Here is a 21,909-nt window from a genome sequence, read left to right as displayed (position 1 = left end):
CTTCAGGACATTTCCCAGGTTTATACAAGTTATTGTTTTTATTACTCATCTCATCTTTGAGGTGTGTGAAAACAAGAAAACATTTTACAGCCAAACGGAAAAAAACAACAACAACAACAACAAAAAAACAGTAAAATATCTGACGCTGACTGTCGGTCAGGACTTGAAGATAATGTACAGTATAATACAGAGTCTGCAGAAATGCACAGCTGTGTGTTGGAACTTTGTGATGAAAACAAAGTCCTGATCACGCCGTTTCTGCAGACCAACTGGACTCCTCCCAGCTCAAAGGAAAACTGGGTTAATTGTGCAAATGAAAAATAAACGTAGCGCTTTCACATTCGGCCGGTTTGACTCTGGTTTCTTGGCTACAGCGGTTTAGTCTGATTGGAATCTTTCCTCAGTGGGAATCTCCAAATTGCTTCAGGAAGTGTTGTGTTTTATCGGACACACCTGCACATCTATTCAGGCTTCTGTTTGTGTCTGAGGAGGGACGGCGCCTCCTGGAGGTCGACTGGTGGCAGTGCGGTCTCTTTTCTAAGGACCAGGAGACTCTGCAACAAGAACAGCCAGAAATAAAATTAAACCAAGAAGATTCAACAAGAGATTGTAGTTTCAGTGTGTGCGTCAGCTGAATCAACCAGGAAAGTCAAAATGTTTTTTTCCTTCAAGTAACAAAAAACTGAAATTAAATGGGAACCAAAAAGGTAAATTAAGGTGAAAGAAATACCAATAAATACTTCCAAACATTTAAAAGATGTAAAAGGTGGCAGGTCTCTTTATCCTGCAGCTGAAATAAGACATTATTTGTACCTGTGTGCAGCGTGGTCGTCCTGATCCGACTCTCATCCAGCGTCAGAAAGAAGCCCCTCCTGCTCTCTCCGGGGTCAGAGGTCACGGCGCCTTCTGAGCCCACCTCACAGGTCACCACCATGATGGGACCCTTCCCCGCTTTGAGGTTGACCTGGATGCTGTCCTGTGTCCACACATCGTCAGATTTCAACCACAGGAAATAAAATCTTTTAACTTACTGAAATCTAAATTCAATTTGGTTAACTGATTGATTGTTCCTGAAAATCGGTTTGTCCAACAGTTCATAAAGATGTAACACATCTGATAGTTGGTGATTCATTTTTCTTCTGAACCTGTTGAAATGTCACATTTAAAGAGAGAAACTTTAAATGATTTTGATTCCAAAATAAGTTTCTCTTGCTTTGCGTTTGAAGCTATGTGATTTCTGTGTAATTGTGCCAGTGAGAACGTGTTCACGCAGAGAATCACTGTTTGGACGGTCAGCTCGCCTCTTTACCTCGCTGGGTGCAGGGATCTCCAGTTTAGTTTCCTCTGGAGCTTTGACGACGATCACCGTCTGCTCCTGAAGGTCTCTGAGCCGACTGATGTCCTCGTGGGTCACGTAAGCTGATGTAAAGGAAAGTTAAAGAAAAAGTGCTTTTCCGTGAGAAACTTCCCCTTCACTTCAACAGCGAGTCGCTCAAAGACTTCATCCTGTTTTCTTTGAACATCATTTATGATAAATTATTCAACATGAGCTGAATTTTAATTTATTGGCTTTAGCTGCTTGACTTCATTCACTTTGAAGGCCTGAACATCTGGAGAAATGAACAGCTGAGCGGACAGAAACTACGTCAGTGGTGCCTCTGCCTGGTGTTAAAGGATATGCAGAATTTTCCACGTCGTCCGTCATGTCGAAGAGCTGCTGGGCGCAGCTTTTGATGAGGCCGTCCAACGTGTCCTCCACCAGCTTCAGGTTGTCCAGCTCTTTCTGTAACCTCTGCTGGTTCTTCCACAGAAAGTGGGAGATGGGACTTTTCCCACTGCGGTGAAAGAGTCAAAGCGTGAGTCCCCCGACTGCGGTTTAGTTTCAGAGTTCAGCTCACAGCTGATCTGGATGAATCCAGCATGACGCTGAGACACAGCAGGCCTGCTGAGTCAATGATGACATCATACCACTATAGTTGTCTGTTTCTCAACCAAATCTGAAGACGATACAGACTTCATCATACAAATATTTTTCCTCCGTTTTAACAGCTGTGTGGAGACGGTGGTGTCTCCGTGACCGTTGTTGTCCAATATAAATCAGATATTAATTTATCAAGAGAAGAAATCCACATTTAAGGATCCTGAGAACTCTGCACACACATACAACCTCAGTGAAGTCTGTTTCATACGACAGACCTGGAGTTTACTGAGTTCACTGAGTGACTACAACTGAGTCCAGGAAAACAAACATATAGCCATATCAGCTACAACATGTAGCGTCAACAGGACATCCTCCTCGCAGTACTCACATCCACTTGATCCTGTTGGTCGACTCCTTCTGGATGAGCTGGATGCTGTTCAGGACGTTGGTGATGTCATAGATTCTGCGTTTGCGGGTATTCAGGCTAACGGCGACCTGCCGGAGGTCCAGCGAGCCATCCGGCGACGCCAGCAGCAGCTCCAGGAAACCCCGAGTCAGCCAACCCAGAGACACATCTGAGCGCAACAAGAACAGCTCCCAAATTTATCATCACCAATCAGATTAAAATGGGAAAACTTTGAGACAATATTTTGTTTTCTCTCACTAACAGTGGAAAAGCTAGAGACGCTAAACCGGACAATATTTGTTGTTTAAAAGAATCATTGCTCACCTTGTCTGGAAAATTTCTTGGGTGAAGTTGACTGTTTGCTGTCTGACCGGGCGGCGCTGGGTAGAAAAAGACAAAATGACAAAATATCTTTAAACTGTTTCTTCACAACAAGTAAGAGTTAAATAAACACGCCTCAAAATATTACTTTAAATATGAAAGCTAAAGCGAAGATATTTGTTACCTGGGCTTCTCCATCACTGTAGGATTCCTCAAACTTCTATGTGAAACCTGGAGATCAGAAAGAAACAAAGATAGTGTGATTCACAGTCACTTGTTAAATCGTCTTCTCTTCCTGCTGCATCACAGACCAGAAATAAAATGTGGTTTAATTGTGTCTCATAAAAGCTGCTTTGGTGATAAAAAAAAAAAAAAAAAAAAAAAAAAAAAAAAAAAAAAGCATCCAACAGGAAACATAAAAGGTATAAAACCTGTTTTCAGACCTGCTGTGGCAGTTTTCGTGCAGGACCGTCATCATCACAACCTCTGATGGGCCACCGGACCTCTCCCTCCTCCTCCTGCTCTTCCTCTGATGAGGACTCGGCCCTCCAGGGGCTGGTGAGGCTCAGCGACCCCTCCAGACAAGGAGGCATGATGGGAATGGCGTCGCTGTTCACCCCATTGGAGGAGATGTCCTCCGGCAGGAAGTGGTCCTCGCAGATCAAATGCTGCTCAGTCAGGTCCTGCTTGTCCGTCTCCCTCAGCGCTGCCAGCCATACCTGAGGAAGACCAGCGGCGTTGGAAGGACAAGGAAGTGGAACAGTGTGGTATTGTGTTAACACCACAAACACCAACAAGCATCTCAGAATAAAACAACACAGAATTGATATTGATATGATGAAAATATATTTGGAACTCACAGAGAACAGAATAGAATATAAATAACCATATTGGAACAGAATAGAAAAATGATTGCACAAACACAAAAACAGAAACAGTCAACAGAGGAAATGAAATTAAAAAAACATTCTCACAGCTTTTCAGCTCAAAATATAAAATCTAACATAGTTCGTAAGTTCTTCATAATTAAAGCAGAAGTTAAGTAGCTTTAATTTGAAGAAGGAACAAGAACAGCTTCTTTACGTTTAATTTCAACACATTTTATTTTCTTAAATATTAAACTCGGAAAAAGGAAGTCAGCCGTATCGGTGACGTCAGCTATCGCGATGTCACCTGATGGTAACTTTTTTAAAAAACGGGATTTCGGTTCTCAATCACGTCCGAAGACAAAACCGGACAAAAATCGGACAAAAACGACTTTTAGGAAGAACGTTCATGAACCTTTGGAACCTCACACACCCCGTCCAGAATCCCTGGAGCGCCCAGAGCCGGTCCAGACCTACCTTGACTCGGGTCGGGTCTTCGGGGAAGTTGAAGAACCGCTTCAGAGGTCGGTTGAGGATCCCCCGGTTGGCGCCCACCATCCGGTTCGGACACCCGGAGACGACGCACTTGACCATCCCGCCGGTGTGTCGCCCAGACCCGGACTCCTCCGGGAAGACTCCGGAACACCACGAACCCGGTCTGAGTCCGGTCCGGGTCGCGTTTCCCTGGACTTTTTTCACACCGGAAGCAGACGGGACGGATGACCCGGATGTAAAACAAACAGGAAGTGAGAAGGAGGAGCTGCCGTTCTTCTTCGTTGGTGCCTGAAAGGTGAACTGCTGCCGCCAGCTGGACTCGATTATTCTAAACTTCCAGTTACAGCTCTTCAGTTTCTCTTCATTTTCATCTCGATTATAAAGTACTTTTATTTCTATATTTCCTTTATTTTTATTTCTGCCTGTTCTTTGTCAAACATTGAAACATTTAAGTTAAATTCCTATGATGTTTACACAAACCTGGAAATAAAACTATTTCTGATCCTGATATGTAGTTGAGACCTGTGACAATATTTTCCTCCTTCTTGTTTCCAGTAAGAACAGATTTATGAAAATATTCCTGGTTGGATAGAAATTCAAATTAACAACTTAAGCTTTGATGAATGAAATGAAAAGTATAAAACATCAGAAGTTAAAAGATGCTGTCCGACAAAAACCTAGAGAATAATCAGATTTAGCACATTCATTTTCACTGGTGACAACACAGGAGATTCAAACAGAAGATATAAAAACATTATCTCATTTAATATTTAAACCAAAGGGCTGAAGCTGGGTTCACTTCCTAAGACAGACACAGAGGAGCCCGGTGACCAGAGCCCAAACCCAGGATACAGAGGCTCAGTGAACGAGGTGTTGAAGGTGTGGAGGTGGATCAGTGACTCAGGGGAGATTCTGTAGAAGGACAGACAGCCAGCAGGACAGTCCACATACACTGCTACTCTGTTAGAGACAGAGGAGGAGATGGGTGTTTCTCTGTTGTTGTGAAAAGCAGAGTAACAACGGTCAACATCAGAGCATCTCAGACTCCAGGATTTATCACTCCATCCTAATTGACAATTTTTACTGCCTCCTTTCCTTCTGATTCCTCTGTAACTCACTGAGATCCAAACCTTTCCACTCCACTCGACCTCCCAGTAACAGCGACCAGTCAGACAGTTTCTACAGAGCACCTGATACCAGAAGTCAAATCTGTCTGGGTGATCAGGATATGACTGCTCTTCTGTCACATGTGTCACCTTCCTGTTGTTGTCAGACAGTTTCAGCTTTTTGTTCACCGTGTTTCTGTCCAGTTCCAGTTCACAGGCATCTGATGGAGAGAACATGACACAACAAAGCTGAAGTTGATTGTCTTATTGTGTGATAATTTCATGATATGGTTCTTTATTGTTGAGCTAATCAATGACACCTTTTTTCCAGACTTTGCCATCAAAGTTTGATTGAATGAATACCACAACTATCAACAGTGTACTTAAAGGCAGAGTAAACAGTTGTGATCGAGTGGACCTTACTGTGGCTTCATGAACACTGATATTCATGCTCTCTGTATAAGATGCTTGAGTCCACCAGCGTTTCAGTACTTACTGAGGTGGCGTTCAAATAGCTTTTTCCAGTACTGTTTGCTCGACCTCTAAAGGTAACCTGAGAGTGTGCAGTTGGTAATGAAGGTCACACTTACATTTCTTGAGGCCAGGCATTAACCAGCGCTCTCCACAAGGCTGCCTCCTGGAATAAATGAACAGTTTACAGAATGTTAGCACATCTTTTATGATCCTCAGAGGATTAATCTTTTCAGGTAAAATTTGTTTACATATTTGTTGTGGTTGACACATTACAGTGTGAACCTGCTCAGTCATACACGCATCCAAACTTTAGTATCCTCAAGGTAAAAAATTTGTGCGCTCTATTGAAGGGACGTCTTTATCCAACAAAGCACGTGTTGAGATCCACGTGTTTGCTAATTACAACCAACTCACTTCTCTGAAAAGAATTAAGATCAGAGGACAATTGACAATTTGAATTCTTGTTCTCAAGCCATACCTGAGAGTGTCCAGTCTCCAGCCTGGATCCTCCAGTCCAGCAGAAAGAAGCTTCACTCCTGAGTCTCCTGGATTATTGAAGCTCAGGTCCAGTTCTCTCAGATGGGAGGGGTTGGAGCTCAGAGCTGAGGCCAGAGAAGAACAGCCTTCCTCTGTGACCAGACATCCTGACAGACTGAAGACAGACAAAACAACCAGTGTTGATGAGAAGAAGGCTGACTGATCTGTGATTATTCAAACATCAGGTCTTCTTGGAGTTTCTCACCACCCGGATAGTTGACTGAATTAAAAGAGCTGTTACATAAAAACCCCTGAGATAAGATCAAATCCTGACCTGAGAGTCTCCAGTTCACAGTGTGGACTCTTCAGTCCATCAGACAGAAGCTTCACTCCAGAATCCAGCAGGTTGTTGTTACTCAGGTCCAGATCTCTCAGACTAGAGGACTGGGAGCTGAGGACTGAGGACAGAGCTTCACAGCTTCTCTCTGAGAGGTTACAGCCACCCAGTCTGAAGAGGATTCAACAAAACAGGAGAAAGTGATTAAAAAACAAGCTAAAGAAAAAGATTCAGTTGATGTAGATGGATTTATCGGCACATACAGAGCTTTGTTGGAGGCTTTGACCACCGGCAGCAGCTTCAGAAGAGCCTCCTCTGAAGCTGAGTATTTCTTCAGGTCAAACACGTCCAGATCTTTTTCTGATGACAGTAAGATGAAGACCAGAGCTGACCATTGAGCAGGAGACAGCTCATCTGTGGAGAGACGTCCTGATCTCAGGGACTGTTGGATCTCCTCCACCAGAGAACGATCATTCAGTTCATTCAGACAGTGAAACAGATTGATGCTTTTCTCTGGAGACAGATTCTCACTGATCTTCTTCTTGATGTACTGGGCCGTTTCCTGATTGGTCTCTGAGCTACTTCCTGTCTCTGTCACCAGGCCTTGTAGGAGAGTTTGATTGGTCTGCAGTGAAAGACCCAGGAGGAAGCGGAGGAACAAGTCCAGGTGTCCATTTGGACTCTGTAAGGCCACGTCCACAGCTCTCTGGTAGAGACGTGTTGGCTCAAGCTTTTGTCCAAATATCCTGCACAGAAAGGATAAAACTCGAGGAACCCAAGATTTTTCTTCTGACATCAGATTGAATCCAGACTTGACGAAGGTCTGATGGACATGAAGAGCAGCCAGAAACTCCTGAACACTCAGATGGACGAAGCAGAACACCTTGTCCTGGTACAGCCCCGTCTCCTCTCTAAAGATCTGTGTGAACACTCCTGAGTAAACTGATGCTGCTCTGATATCGATGCCACACTCTGTCAGGTCTGATTCATAGAAGATCAGGTTTCCTTTCTGCAGCTGCTCATAAGCCAGTTTTCCCAGAGACTTCAACATCTTCTTGGTCTCTGGACTCCAGTGTGGATCAGTCTCTGCTCCTCCAAAGTACTTGACGTTCTTCAGTTTGGACTGAACCACCAGGAAGTGGACGTACATCTCAGTCAGGGTCTTGGGCAGCTCTCCTCCATCTCTGGTCTTCAACATCTCCTCCAGAACTGTAGCAGTGATCCAGCAGAAGACTGGGATGTGGCACATGATGTGGAGGCTTCGTGAGGTCTTGATGTGGGAGATGATCCTGGCCTGGGTCTTATGTCTGAACCTCTTCCTGAAGTACTCCTCCTTCTGGGAGTCAGTGAACCCTCTGACCTCTGTCACCATGTCAACACACTGAGGAGGGATCTGATTGGCTGCTGCAGGTCTTGTGGTTATCCAGAGGCGAGCAGAGGGAAGCAGTTTCCCCCTGATGAGGTTTGTCAGCAGCACGTCCACTGAGGTGGACTCTGTCGGATCAGTCAGGACCTCAGTGTTGTGGAAGTCCAGAGGAAGTCGACACTCATCCAGACCGTCAAAGATGAACACAACCTGGAACTGATCAAAGCTGCACATTCCTGTTTCTTTGGTTTCAGTGAAGAAGAGATGAACAAGTTCCACCAAGCTGAACTTCTTCTCTTTCAGCACATTCAGCTCTCTGAAGGTGAAGGGAAATGTGAACTCTATGTCCTGGTTGGTTTTGTCTTCAGCCCAGTCCAGAGTGAACTTCTGAGTTAAGACAGTTTTCCCGATGCCAGCCACTCCCTTTGTCATCACTGTTCTGATTGGTCCACTTCTTCCAGGTGGGACTTTAAAGATGTCTTCTTGTCTGATGATTGTTTCTGGTCTGTTCTGTTTCCTGGATGTTGTTTCAATCTGTCTGATCTCATGTTCCTCATTGACCTCTCCAGTTCCTCCCTCTGTGATGTAGAGCTCTGTGAAGATCTGATTCAGAAGGGTTCTGTTTGCTGCTTTAGGGATCCCCTCAAACACACACTGGAACTTCTTCTTCAGGTTAGATTTGAGTTCATGTTTGGGGGTGGTGGCAATCTCTGAACAAATAAAGAACCAATGGCATAGACATGATTATAGAAACAACCATCTGTATAAAGTCAAGAGGTCCATTTCCTTAAACAATTCCATCTTACTTTGATCATGTCTTTCCTGCATCTCATTCAAAATGCATTGATCTTTCCATAATTCACCTCTGATTTGTGTGCTGAAGTCCGGGAGATCTTCCACAAGATCATTACGATTCATCTTCACCAAATCCACTTTAGCGACTTCAATAAATTTTCTACTGTAGGTTCGGACCATTAGATCCACCGTGATCAACCTGTCTGCATTCTCCAGTTGACTCTTTGGGATTCGTTGGAAGTCTTCCTGGTTCTGCAGGTACCATTTGAATGTTTCAAATTCTTCTTTCCCTAAATCTTGCAACTTCTGCAAGAGGATCTCTTTAGGTGCTGCCATCTTTTCCCTGCCAAGATCCAAAAGAAAAACAAAACTGTACTTAAAAAAAAAAAAAAAGACACTAAATGTGTATGAATAAAAGTAGTTGAAGCAGAACCATTAATCAGCAGCTGAAACTGGTTTATCGGTTCCAGTAAATAAAAATATTTGCAGGATTCTGAGTTCTCCAAACATTAACAGTCTGAATAGAGCGAGAAAAACAGAGCTGTAACACTGGGCAGGCTGTAACATGTACTTATTATGAAAGGTGTGTTGGAATAACAACGAATGGTGTCCCCTGTTTAATGCAGTCTTTCTGCAGCATGAAGAGACAAAACCCAGATATTCACAAAGTTCGTGGTGAATGACAGGTTGCTTCATCGTGCAAAATAGATTTGAGACTTAAAAATTCAATTAAGCTGCTGTATTTTAGGGGTTTAGTGAAGGTGGGTCATTTTTGACCTTGAGGACACAGCGTGTATACAGAAAGTGAAGACAGCATGAGGGTTTTAGGTTTAGGAAGATTATAAAAGACTTACATTACATTTACTTTAAGGAATTGTTCCACCCTAATAACAGAGTGCAAGTCTGAACAAAAACATTATTCGTGACAAAACTAGATTGAGCAGCGTTAAAAATTTAGTCCACTACATGGGGCAGCTGAAACAGTTTTTTTGCTCCAAACATCAAGTCAGAAACTTAAATTCACAATGGAATACACAGAATGATCAGATTCTCACCTGCTGAACTCACTTCAGGTCGACTCACAGACACTTTGAAGCTTCATGTGTTCAGGAAACTTCTGAAAAGAAAAGAGTCACTTCTTAAAAAAAACATCTACATCTCATCAGAAACCAGTCTGATCTGTTAGTAACCGTCAAGTACCAGAAAAATCAGTAGGATGTGCTGATGGAGCAGTGATTTGAATCATGTGACATTATTGATGAAATAAGATGTGATACCACTGTATTTTACTGTGTTCTAAAGAACAGTCCTGTGTTTGAGCCTGAAACAAAACACACTGCATCCTCACTTTGACTTAGAATGTATGTTTGTAGAACAAAGAGTGCGGCTTTAGACAATTCCAGATTCTCACCTGCTGAACTCATTTTAGGTTTTTCTGAAGAAAAGAAGCTGTTCATTCTCCCTCGTCTGTCCTCTGTGAGACTTTGATCTGAGGAAAAGCCACAACCTGATAACTTCAGAGTCCAAGTTAAAAAAAAAAAAAAAAAAACATCACAGTGACATTAAAACCATTCCAACCTGTTTTAGAAACCGTCTGTGCCAGAGGTCGCTTTGATGAGTTGGTGTGATTTTGCTATTTGTTCACTAGATGGCGTAAATTCACATCTAATCCCCTTCAGTTTCAACTCAGCAGAAAAAGATGTGAATGTGCTGCAACAATGTGGACTTCTAAGTCTTGAAGAAATAAAAAAAACAAACAATGGGCTCATAACTGATAACTGGAGGTCCAGTATTACAGGTGAACTGTTCCAAAAACTTGGACACTGGACATTGCTGACAATCTTGAACCTGACTGGAGTGTAACTGAACCAGTTATGGACTGAAGACCAGCGACTGATTGCCTGATGGAGAACTGGATCATTTCCCAGCTGCCTCAAGGGAATTTTTTCTGCACTTTGAACTGTCAGTTTGATTGGACATGAAATGACAAGAGGATGAGTCAAATTCTCAAGAACTGCAGAGTCCACTTATAGAAAAAACAAAACCTCAGACTGACAACAAAACCAGTCTAACCTGGAGAGTAAACAGTCTGTGCCAAAGGAACACAGAGATTATAAAGTTCTACTAATTGTCCAGCAGATGGAACAACAAATCCTCTAATGTGCTGAATTTCAGCTCAGGAGAAGATTTAAAGGAGGTGAAATAATGGGGATATATATTTTTCTGATTGATCAAACTTAATACAGCTAATAACTGGAGGTCAGTCTGACAAGTTCAGGCAGCTTTAAGAGAAATCCACAGAACAAAGACTGGCAGATTAAATAGGTTTCTCAGGATGTGTCAGTGGCTGCTGCTGTTTCCATACAGCTTTAAAACCCAAAAAGCTGCCCACAGTTATTCTGCCTGTTTTAAAAATTTCAGTCTGTGCTTCAGGTCCTGACTGTGAAGCAGCTGCTGCCAAACTGAAAACAGGAAAAATCACAAAGTACCAAAGAAAGTCCAGATCACTGAGCAATAACTGAGTTTACAGGAAGTCCATGGAGACTTCACACAGGCTGTCTGGGACTCCACACTTTAGTGAATTCATCTATTATCTGGAACTGGAAATGCTGTTGATATCGTATTAATTTAGTTTCTTTTCATTTAGAATTACTGTCACAGCTCCAACCGTTAGCTCATCCAGCTAGCGATAGAATCGTTAGCCTGACAGCAGCCGGTTAGCTAACGTTAGCATGCTAGCGGAGCTGCTCCCTGATGGAAACAGAATGTAACATGACGGAGCATCAACTTACCGACACACCGAGGAGAAGGAAGTCCGGCCGGACACTCACAGAGCCGGTGAACACGGAGTCGGACTGATGGAGCCGGAAACACTCCGAACTAAAACTTTCTGTTTTAAAGCTCCACCGACTGACGGCTCTGCACCTTTTCCCGCTCAGCCGCCATCTTGACCGCGGCGGGCCAACAGGTGTCTGCGAAGTATCGCGAGATTTGGGGAAAATTGATCTATTTAGAGTAGAATTTAATGTCTTCTGGCTGATTAATCGTTTTTAAACATAAAATCATCAGCTGTTCCCTTTTTTCTGATAAGATCAGATCAGCTGCCTTCTACTTCCACCTTTTATGGAAACAACTGGCAGGAAACAAAAATGAAGAAAACTAAAACACTCAAGATTTTGTTTAGTCAAGAAACATACAGCAAAGGTTTGTATAACCCGCCTGTTTTTAAACAACGCTTCGTGTATTCTGGTTTTTTATTAGCCCCCCTTCCAGAGTTCAGCATCAGGCTGATGTATTATTTTAAAACACTTCAACAGTTGATGGTTACCTTCAGTAATCTCTGTGAGTGTTCATGGCTCTCTGGCACAACTGTCATTTTAGAAAAGAACACACTCATGTCACAAGTCAAAAGAAATAAAAGCTGGTGTCTCTTCCAAAGACAGAGACACTGTTAATGTGGACAGTTGGACATGTTGAAAACAGCTGGATGCTGCTCATCGGATCCTGACAGCAACACTGAATGAAAATCAGGAGAGACTCTGACCTACAGACCACACAGAGACACTGAGGAACCGGAAGTGATCCAGAACCCAGGATACAGAGGTTCAGAGAATGCTGTGTTGAAGGTGTGGAGGTGGATCAATGAGTCAGAGACTCTGTAGAAGGACAGAGAGCCGGTAGAATAATCCAAATACACCGCTACTCTGTGAGAGACAGAGGAGGAGATGGAGGTTTTGCTGTTGTTCTGACAGACGGAGTACCCGTCATCATCAGAGCATCTCAGACACCACGAATGATCATTTCTTCCAAATAAACATTCCTCAGTGGATTTTTTCCTTCTGATTCCTCTGTAACTCACTGAGATATGAACCTTTCCACTCCACTCGACCTCCCAGTAACAGCGGCCAGTCAGATCATTTTTATACAGCAGCTGAGGACACTTATCAAATCTGTCTGGGTGATCAGGGTACGACTGCTCTTCTGTCACATATGTCACTCTCCTGTTGTTGTCAGACAGTTTCAGGTTTCTGTTCACCGTGTTTGTGTCCAGTTCCAGTTCACAGGCATCTGATGGAGAGAACAACAGCTTCAGTTTATCATCTGTTGATTTATCAGTGAATCATTCAAACTTCCATTTCATCAGCTGTGAATAATGTTTGACTACATTAAAATTAAAACCAAAAACCCAGTTAGAACATCAACAGTTACTGAACATGAGAGTCAAGATGGCAGCAATGTTCTGCTTTGTTTCTGCTGTGGAGCCAAAGATGATGGCTGATGGAGATCCACATCAATAAACACATGGAGTGTTGATGCTGAATGAAACTGGAGAAATTCATCTTTGTACTTCAGTCTACTGTAACATGAATCAAAGTGAAAACACACTCACACTTCCTCAGACCAAGTCTCATTCTCTGTGGTCCACCATGGTCCACCCTGGAGGAAGAAACAGAGTCCTCAGTTAGTCGGAGAGACAGAGAAACAGAGTGAGAGCTGCTGTTGTCTGTCCATACCTGAGAGTGTCCAGTCTCCAGCCTGGATCCTCCAGTCCAGCAGAAAGAAGCTTCACTCCTGAGTCTCCTGGATTATTGAAGCTCAGGTCCAGTTCTCTCAGATGGGAGGGGTTGGAGCTCAGAGCTGAGGCCAGAGAAGAACAGCCTTCCTCTGTGACCAGACATCCTGACAGACTGAAGACAGACAAAACAACCAGTGTTGATGAGAAGAAGGCAGACTGATCTGTGATTATTCAAACATCAGGTCTTCTTGGAGTTTCTCACCATCCGGATAGTTGACTGAATTAAAAGAGCTGTTACATAAAAACCCCTGAGATAAGATCAAATCCTGACCTGAGAGTCTCCAGTTCACAGTGTGGACTCTTCAGTCCATCAGACAGAAACTTCACTCCAGAATCCTGCAGGTTGTTGTTACTCAGGTCCAGATCTCTCAGACTAGAGGACTGGGAGCTGAGGACTGAGGACAGAGCTTCACAGCTTCTCTCTGAGAGGCTACAGCCACTCAGTCTGAAAACAGGATACAGAAAACAATATTTGCCCACCGTTCTATGAGGGAAGAGCCCCTCCTCCCAAAAGGCACACCTTGAAGGTCAAGTTAACTTTTTTTTTTTTTTTTTATAGCACCAGATCACAGTAGAACTCATTTAAGGTTATTTTCCTACAGAATTGGTCTATACCACCTGCTTTTAATCAGACAAATTAAATAGTTTTGTGTTATTGATCTTATTTACATAATCACAGGTCATTTCTGTCTCCTCATGGTCACGCCTTTAGAGTTCATGTATGTGTCACACAAACTGGAGCAGCAGAGGCTTTACTGGAAAAGGCGTTCTGATACTCTCCATCTTCAGCCTTTCAGAGGATCAGCTGTGTGCCGAACTCAGATTGGACATGACTCTGACAGAATGATGGGACCCATGTGTGGCCAACAGCTCCGATCCTGAACACAAGAAGGAAGTGGACTCCATCGGCAGCAACTTAGCAGGCTGAGTCAGCCCTCCAAGACCGGGATATCGTACAACAGGAGGAGCACCAGGAATCACAAAGTATAATCTGAATGCTGCTATGGTTGATATATTAAAATCACCCAATTACCCCTCTTATTTTTGTTCCACGTTATACTAATTGATCATTATTGTTAAGCTTTTTACACCATTCTTATCAATTAATAATTGTCACTTAGACCTCATAAAAACAAACACTAACCTTAGTACATTAAGTTCACAGTGTGGACTCTTCAGTCCATCTGACAGAAACTTCACTCCTGAATCCTTCAGCATGTTGCTACTCAGGTCCAGCTCTGTCAGTCTAGAGGACTGGGAGCTGAGGACTGAGGACAGAGTTTCACAGCTTCTCTCTGAGAGGTTACAGCCACCCAGTCTGAAGAGGAATTGGAGAAATAAAACTTATAAAAACATGTTTTTGGTGTCAGCTAAAGAAAAAGATTCAGTTGATGTAGATGGATTTATCGGCACATACAGAGCTTTGTTGGAGGCTTTGACCACCGGCAGCAGCTTCAGAAGAGCCTCCTCTGAAGCTGAGTATTTCTTCAGGTCAAACACGTCCAGATCTTTTTCTGATGACAGTAAGATGAAGACCAGAGCTGACCATTGAGCAGAAGACATTTTATTTGTGGAGAGACGTCCTGATCTCAGGGACTGTTGGATCTCCTCCACCAGAGAACGATCATTCAGTTCATTCAGACAGTGAAACAGATTGATGCTTTTCTCTGGAGAAAGATTCTCACTGATCTTCTTCTTGATGTACTGGGCTGTTTCCTGATTGGTCTCTGAGCTACTTCCTGTCTGTATCTGTGAAAGACCCACGAGGAAGCGGAGGAACAAGTCCAGGTGTCCATTTGGACTCTGTAAGGCCACGTCCACAGCTCTCTGGTAGAGACTTGTTGGTTTAAGCTTTCCTCTAAAGATACTCAACAGAGAAGATAAACGTTGAGTAGCCCAGGATTCATCTTCTGACATCAGATTGACTCCAGAGTTGAAGAAGGTCAGATGGACATGAAGAGCAGCCAGAAACTCCTGAACACTCAGATGGACGAAGCAGAACACCTTGTCCTGGTACAGCCCCGTCTCCTCTCTAAAGATCTGTGTGAACACTCCTGAGTAAACTGAGGCTGCTCTGATATCGATGCCACACTCTGTCAGGTCTGATTCATAGAAGATCAGGTTTCCTTTCTGCAGCTGCTCATAAGCCAGTTTTCCCAGAGACTTCAACATCTTCTTGGTCTCTGGACTACAGTGTGGATCAGTCTCTGCTCCTCCATCATACTTGACGTTCTTCAGTTTGGACTGAACCATCAGGAAGTGGATGTACATCTCAGTCAGGGTCTTGGGCAGCTCTCCTCCATCTTTGGTCTTCAACATCTCCTCCAGAACTGTAGCAGTGATCCAGCAGAAGACTGGGATGTGGCACATGATGTGGAGGCTTCGTGAGGTCTTGATGTGGGAGACGATCTTTCTGGTCTGCTCCTCGTGTCTGAACCTCTTCCTGAAGTACTCCTCCTTCTGGGGGTCATTGAACCCTCTGACCTCTGTCACCATGTCAACACACTCAGGAGGGATCTGATTGGCTGCTGCAGGTCTTGTGGTTATCCAGAGGCGAGCAGAGGGAAGCAGGTTCCCCCTGATGAGGTTTGTCAGCAGCACGTCCACTGAGGTGGACTCTGTAGGATCAGTCAGGACCTCAGTGTTGTGGAAGTCCAGAGGAAGTCGACACTCATCCAGACCGTCAAAGATGAACACAACCTGGAACTGATCAAAGCTGCAGATTTCTGCTTCTTTGGTTTCAGTGAAGAAGTGATGAACAAGTTCCACCAAGCTGAACTTCTTCTCTTTTAGTACATTCAGCTCTCTGAAGGTGAAGGGAAATGTGAACTCTATGTCCTGGTTGGTTTTGTCTTCAGCCCAGTCCAGAGTGAACTTCTGAGTTAAGACAGTTTTCCCGATGCCAGCCACTCCCTTTGTCATCACTGTTCTGATTGGTCCACTTCTTCCAGGTGGGACTTTAAAGATGTCTTCTTGTCTGATGATTGTTTCTGGTCTGTTCTGTTTCCTGGATGCTGTTTCAATCTGTCTGATCTCATGTTCCTCATTGACCTCTCCAGTTCCTCCCTCTGTGATGTAGAGCTCTGTGAAGATCTGATTCAGAAGGGTTCTGCTTCCTGCTTTAGGGATCCCCTCAAACACACACTGGAACTTCTTCTTCAGGTTAGATTTGAATTTACGTCGACAAACTGGAGCACGACTTTCTGCATAAACAAAACACAAATTCTGTGAATATGATCACATTTCTCTTTGATACCTCAGATTTCAGTAAATGTTTCATTGATCCATCATGTTAAATCCTCTTACTGCTCTGCAGACAGTCAGCCAGCTCCTCCTGCTTCATCCTCCTCAGGAAGTTCACTGTGATCTTCAGAAATGCCTCTCTGCTCCTCTTCTGCTCTTCATCATCATCACCTTCAGTACTGACGGATTGTGGGTAATCTGGACTCAGATTCTTTTTGATTTTCTTCAGCTCGTTCTTCATAAAACAGAAGAGTTTCTCCTCCAGCAGCTGGAACACAACAACATCCAGTATAAACTCATGGATCAAACCATCTGATCATCAGTCAGCAGAGTAAACTTCAGCTGCTGCTGTTCCATCAGTCTCCTTCCTGAGTTACACAGAGAGACGTGGAGCCGTTATTCAGACCTGCTGACTTCAGGGTTAGGTTAGGCTGGCTGCCTGCCTCTCTGGTGTAACTGTAAGTTTGAGCTTTAAATCTGACAGCACAGAGATCCTCATCAAACTGATACAGCCCTTCAACACAACGTAGGAACGTAGGAGTATTAACTGAGACTGAAGCTGAAGATGGATCAGACCACCTGAACTGTTCACTGATGGATTACTGTTCTATAGTGAACTAATGGGCTTCAGTTCATTACAACCCTCAGTCCTCTCCAACTGTCTCCTACCCCCAAACTGTTCAGTCCAGTCTGTCACAGACTGAAGCTCTACAGCTCTGTGTGTCCTGTTGTCAGCAGTACAGTCATCAGAGGAACATTTACACACCATAAATATGGAGTCCAGGTCTGAGTGATGACATTTGTCGGACTGGACTCTGGGATTCTCTGAGTCCTCCTGGACTCTGAGGAGAAAAGACAAACACAGTTTGTTCCAGGTGTTGTTTGTCAACATCGGAGAAAATGACTTTTCTGAGTCAAAGTGAAAATGATCAGCTTTTACCTTTTTTCTTTGATAAGATGATCCACAGAAGGATCACTCACAGACTGTTGTCCGTCCTTAAAGTGAATAGGACGATTTATAGACCGATCGCTCTTCATGGACACACAGCTGGATCCAGCAGGCTGTTGTCCATCCTTAAAGTTAGAGGGAGGACCCATAGACCGATCGCTCTTCATGGACACACAGCTGGATCCAGCAGGCTGTTGTCCGTCCTTAAAGTTAGAGGGAGGACCCATAGACCGATCGCTCTTCATGGACACACAGCTGGATCCAGCAGGCTGTTGTCCATCCTTAAAGTTAGAGGGAGGACCCATAGACCGATCGCTCTTCATGGACACACAGCTCAGGTCAGGAGGATCTGGTCTCTCCTTCAGTTTGCTGGTAGAAACAGAGTTGACAGTTAAAGAATGGATGAACAGGGAACCAAGGAGAAACTTCCAGATTTTAGAACAGAAATATTTCAGGAGCAACAAGTAAAAGTGTGAGTGAGTGTGGATAATGATGGAGCAGTGATCTGAGAGCTGAGCTCTGACAGGGAGAAGAGTCCTGGACAGTTAGAGATCCTCATCTCACCTCTGAGCTTTGGTCTGACTCTTTCTTCTCCCCCTCAGACTGGTTTTAGAGGGGGGGCCTTCGTCCTCTCTGTCCTCAGACTGATCCATAGCTGAGCCTCCACCTTCACACAAACACAACAACAGGACACATTCTTTCTCATCACTGTCACTAATATGTCACAAACTTCAGCCCTTTAACTGCCAACAACAAAAAACTGTTTCATTTTAACAGATTCTGACTGACACCAGAGAAAATATTAAAAACAGTTGTATTCATATTAATCTGAAACTTCAACACTATATTATGAATTACATCCATTTAATGGGAAAAATATCTGAACTGTGAAGCTCAAATACATTTAAGATCCAACAAAAATCTGAGTTTAAGAAATTGTTAAACATTTACATTACACTTAATTTGAGGAACTGTTCCAACCTAATAAATTCAGAGTGAAAGTTTAAATAAAAACATTAGTCATGGCAAAACGGAGCAGGATCACAAAAAAAAAAAAGAATTAGTCCAATAGATGGTACAGCTGAAACAGCTTCTTTGATCCACACATCAAGTCAGAAACTTAACTTCACAATGGAATATACAGATTTCTCTGATCAGATTCTCACCTGTTGAACTCACTTCAGGTCGACTTGCAGTCACTTTCCAGCTTCTTGTTATCAGGAAACTTCTAAAGAGAAGAAGCTGCTCGTTCTCCCTCCTCAGTCCTGTCTGAGAGTTTGATCTGAGGACGAATCACATCCTCAAAAGTTCTGAGTCAAAAAACAAAACAAAACAAAACAACATCAGCATCTCATGACCTGATCAAACAGAATGTGAAAATTTACAGTTTTCTGTTACTGTATCTAATAAATAGTTCTATGTTTGACCCTGAAACATCCTCGTGGTGACTGATTTTATGTCAGTAAAAGAAGGAGTGCAGCCTTTAACCTGTACATAGTGCTATAAAAATGAAACCATCACATACAGCCTGTGATGAAAGCAGAACTGTGAAATTCTTACAGTTAAAATCATAACAAAATCAGTTTGGGAAGATTCAGGGGGGGAATTTTAAGACATTTTATTGATGTTTACTTGAAGAAAATGTCACACCTTCGGAAAGTCCAAATCTAAAGTAAACATCAGCCACCACAAAACCAGATAAACCTGTTTAAAAAAAAATCAGAGGGTGCAGCTTCATGTGTCAAAACATTTGACGAGAAAAGCTGCTCACTCTTCCTCCTCAGTCCTTTCTCAGAGTTTGAGCTCAGGAAAGGTCACAGCCTCATAACATCAGAGGCTAAAAAACACCAGCGTTTCCTCAGAAAGCAGTCTGACATTTATCTCAGATCTGCTTCTTCCCTCTGAACACTCAGTGGTGCTCACTGACCATCCACGGTGGGATGTGTTGATGGAGCTGCGATTTAATGTGTGTCACATTATTAATCAAACGTGGCCATCGAAGGATTTCTCTTTTACTGTTCTCTGTTAAATAGTTCTGTATTTGAGCCTGAAGCTAAACACACTGAAGTCCACCCTCGTGTTGGCTTCAAATTTCTGTCAGGAAGTTCAGTGTCACATTACCTGTCCCATGACAGAGAGGGCATTCATTTAAATAAGAACAGACTTAAAAATGTACAATGATAAAAGAATTGCTCAGATTCTCATTTCCGTCAGTAAAATGACACAAACTCATTTATTTAAACATTTTAAAACATCTGCGATCCCGGATAAGCAGATGAAGATGGATGGATGGATTTTAAAACATTTGTTTCATGATTTCCAAATTTGTGTTTATTATGATTCACTGTATCAGGAAATACTGAGACCATTAGAAGTGAGAGTTAAATTCATTCAGCCAAATTAATTCAACCCGTCAGACCAGTTCTGGATTATTTTTGTTCTGACTTCTCAGAAACTCTGCACACCTGTTCCAGGAAATCACCAAACAATATTTCATTTTTAATGTTAAGGTGTTTCTGTTCCAGTCAAGATTAATATGTAGTGACCATTTAAAACCTTTAAAAAGGTTAAATCTATTTGTCTGCTTATTTTAAATCTTATTAAAATATCCTGCATCTTTACTCAGAGACAAGAGCAAAGTGAAAAAACTATTCAGTACTGATTCTGGATCTAATGACGATAGATTAGAAAAACAAGTCTGTAAATACGAAGGAAAGACAAAAGCTAGGAAAGTAGGTAGGAGGTAAAAAAGTTCTGCTCACCAGTCAAACACTGAAACAACACAGTGTGATCACAGTGATCCTGATCAGACATTTACAGATTCTCACCTGCTGAACTCACTTCAGGTTGACTTGCAGTCACTTTTCAGCTTCATGTGTTCAGGAAACATGTGAAGAGAGGAAGCTGCTCGTTCTCCCTCCTCAGTCCTGTCTGAGAGTTTGATCTAAAGAAGAGTCACATCCTCATAACTATAAAAAAACAGAGTGACATCAAAACCGGTCTGACCTGGACAGAAACCGAGTCAGTGACAGAACATAAAATCAGATGATTTAGTTCTGCTGTTTGTCCACCAGATGGAGCAACAAATCATCTAATGTCCTTCAGTGTAGCTCTGTAGATTCATAAGTGTTGATGAAATTTAAAACAACAATCAACGGGTTCATGACTGATAACTGTAGGAACCGGTTATAGACTGAGGACCAGTGACAGAGAACTGGATCATTTTGTCCTCTGCTGTGAACGGTCAGCTTGATCAGCCATAAAATGATGAGCAGGAATGATGTTGTTGTTGGAATCTGTCTCCACAGCAGCCAAACTAGTCTGGTCCCCATCCATCCATCCATCCACTGATCATAATCTGTGCTGCTCATACCTGCAGGGGTCTGGACCCAGTCCTGGCTGGAGAGGACCGGCTCACCGTGGATGGGTCAGTGTCCATAACAGCTGTTCACTGTCTCACCTGCAGGAAGCCCTCGGGCTGTGAGGAACAGAACAAACCACTGATCCACCGTGCCGCCGTGGTTCAAGCTGTTCTGCAGCTTTTCCAGCAGATGATGCTGTTGAACAAACATCAACTCATCCTGCACCTGCCTGAAAAACAGAGTGAGCAGCCCACATATCTAATGCCTTTACAGTCATTTATGGCCAATTTCTTTTTACTTTTTCTGTCTTTGTTGATCTGAATAATTCATTAAAATCTTATCACAGGGTCAATTAAACGGCCCGGTGAACCTCAGCCTGCAGCCAAACATCATTCATCTGGTTTATTTATTAGAAGCTTTGCTTCCGGTGAATTAATGCTTTATGGTCCAGATGTGGAGGGAAATCCTCAGTCAGTGTTTCACTGCAGCTGAAGCTGAAGGAAGTCCGGCCGGAGTCCAAATGGAGCCCTTTAGCTGCTCTAGGCTGCTCCGCCCGGTGAAGACAGACCGGTGTCGGCTCCAGAGTCGGACCGGGAAACTAACTCAGCCTCGGGCTTCTCCTCCGGACCGGCCCCGGGACAAACACACACGGAGTCGGGCTGATGGAGCCGGAAACACTCCGAACTAAAACTTTCTGTTTTAAAACTCGCCGACTCACCGACTGACTGCTCTGCACCTTTTCCCGCTCAGCCGCCATCTTGACCGCGAAGGGACCGGCAGGAGTCTGCGAGGTTACGCGAGATTCGGGAAAAATCGTCGAAATAGAAATTTAAATATATGTATTTTTTTAATAAATTAATCATAATATCAAACTTTGGCTTCTGGTTGATTTACCATTTCAAAAAAAAAAAACAAAAACATCAGCTTTTCCCTTTTTTCTGTGATAAGATCAGCTTGGCTTGGCTCAGGAGAATCTGCTACTTCCGGTTTCTGCAGACAACAGAACTGGCGGGAAAATATTTTTTAGAAAAACTAATTAAAATATGGAAGTTTTTATGAGTTTAGTCAAGAATCAGAAGTGTTTTTATTTGTTTTATGTATTATTTTAAATGAGGATAAGCATAATTTTTGACTGTTTGAATGTTTTTCATTTGACTCATATGAAGCATTATGTCACTTGGAACTGATTTCATTATTTTAACATTCAGGTCTCAT

At 43.1% G+C, this 21,909-nt stretch overlaps 2 protein-coding genes across 2 annotated transcripts; both read right to left on the bottom strand.

The window, feature by feature from the left end:
- Positions 1–14: 14 nt before the first annotated feature.
- Positions 15–4,610, bottom strand: e2f6 (E2F transcription factor 6). The gene is made up of 9 exons (XM_029495780.1): positions 3,992–4,610; positions 3,092–3,367; positions 2,833–2,879; positions 2,652–2,707; positions 2,310–2,496; positions 1,680–1,835; positions 1,310–1,424; positions 814–976; positions 15–554 (listed from the first exon to the last, which is right to left on the bottom strand). Exons 1-9 carry the CDS (start codon positions 4,106–4,108, stop codon positions 538–540), a joined length of 1,134 nt encoding a protein of 377 aa, XP_029351640.1. The 5' UTR covers positions 4,109–4,610; the 3' UTR covers positions 15–537.
- A 143-nt stretch (positions 4,611–4,753) lies between these two features.
- On the bottom strand, positions 4,754–20,301 carry LOC115038197 (uncharacterized). Its single transcript, XM_029497070.1, has 19 exons — positions 20,161–20,301; positions 18,499–18,642; positions 17,897–17,999; positions 17,324–17,701; positions 17,150–17,225; positions 16,447–16,651; positions 14,558–16,343; positions 14,285–14,458; positions 13,412–13,585; positions 13,079–13,252; positions 12,955–13,001; positions 12,111–12,632; positions 11,476–11,536; positions 8,576–8,907; positions 6,667–8,479; positions 6,401–6,574; positions 6,068–6,241; positions 5,706–5,752; positions 4,754–5,336 (listed from the first exon to the last, which is right to left on the bottom strand). Exons 3-19 carry the CDS (start codon positions 17,983–17,985, stop codon positions 4,780–4,782), a joined length of 6,783 nt encoding a protein of 2,260 aa, XP_029352930.1. The 5' UTR covers positions 17,986–17,999; positions 18,499–18,642; positions 20,161–20,301; the 3' UTR covers positions 4,754–4,779.
- Positions 20,302–21,909: the final 1,608 nt, after the last annotated feature.

This window comes from Echeneis naucrates, chromosome 24 (genome assembly GCF_900963305.1).
Source record: "Echeneis naucrates chromosome 24, fEcheNa1.1, whole genome shotgun sequence".
Taxonomy (NCBI): domain Eukaryota; kingdom Metazoa; phylum Chordata; class Actinopteri; order Carangiformes; family Echeneidae; genus Echeneis; species Echeneis naucrates.
This window is presented reverse-complemented; position numbering and strand designations above follow the sequence as displayed.

Excerpts from the sequence above, each read along its gene's own strand:
- LOC115038197 (XM_029497070.1), bottom strand. The coding sequence starts at position 17,985 with ATGGATCAGTCTGAGGACAGAGAGGACGAAGGCCCCCCCTCTAAAACC. Across the intron at positions 13,253-13,411 it reads TGTGAACTGGAGACTCTCAG|TCTGTCAGGATGTCTGGTCA; the intron begins GTCAGGATTTGA and ends GTCTGTCTTCAG. Across the intron at positions 6,575-6,666 it reads AAAGCCTCCAACAAAGCTCT|ACTGGGTGGCTGTAACCTCT; the intron begins GTATGTGCCGAT and ends AATCCTCTTCAG.
- e2f6 (XM_029495780.1), bottom strand. The coding sequence starts at position 4,108 with ATGGTCAAGTGCGTCGTCTCCGGGTGTCCGAACCGGATGGTGGGCGCC. Across the intron at positions 2,880-3,091 it reads CACGAAAACTGCCACAGCAG|GTTTCACATAGAAGTTTGAG; the intron begins GTCTGAAAACAG and ends TCTGATCTCCAG. Across the intron at positions 977-1,309 it reads AGATCCCTGCACCCAGCGAG|GACAGCATCCAGGTCAACCT; the intron begins GTAAAGAGGCGA and ends GTGTGGACACAG.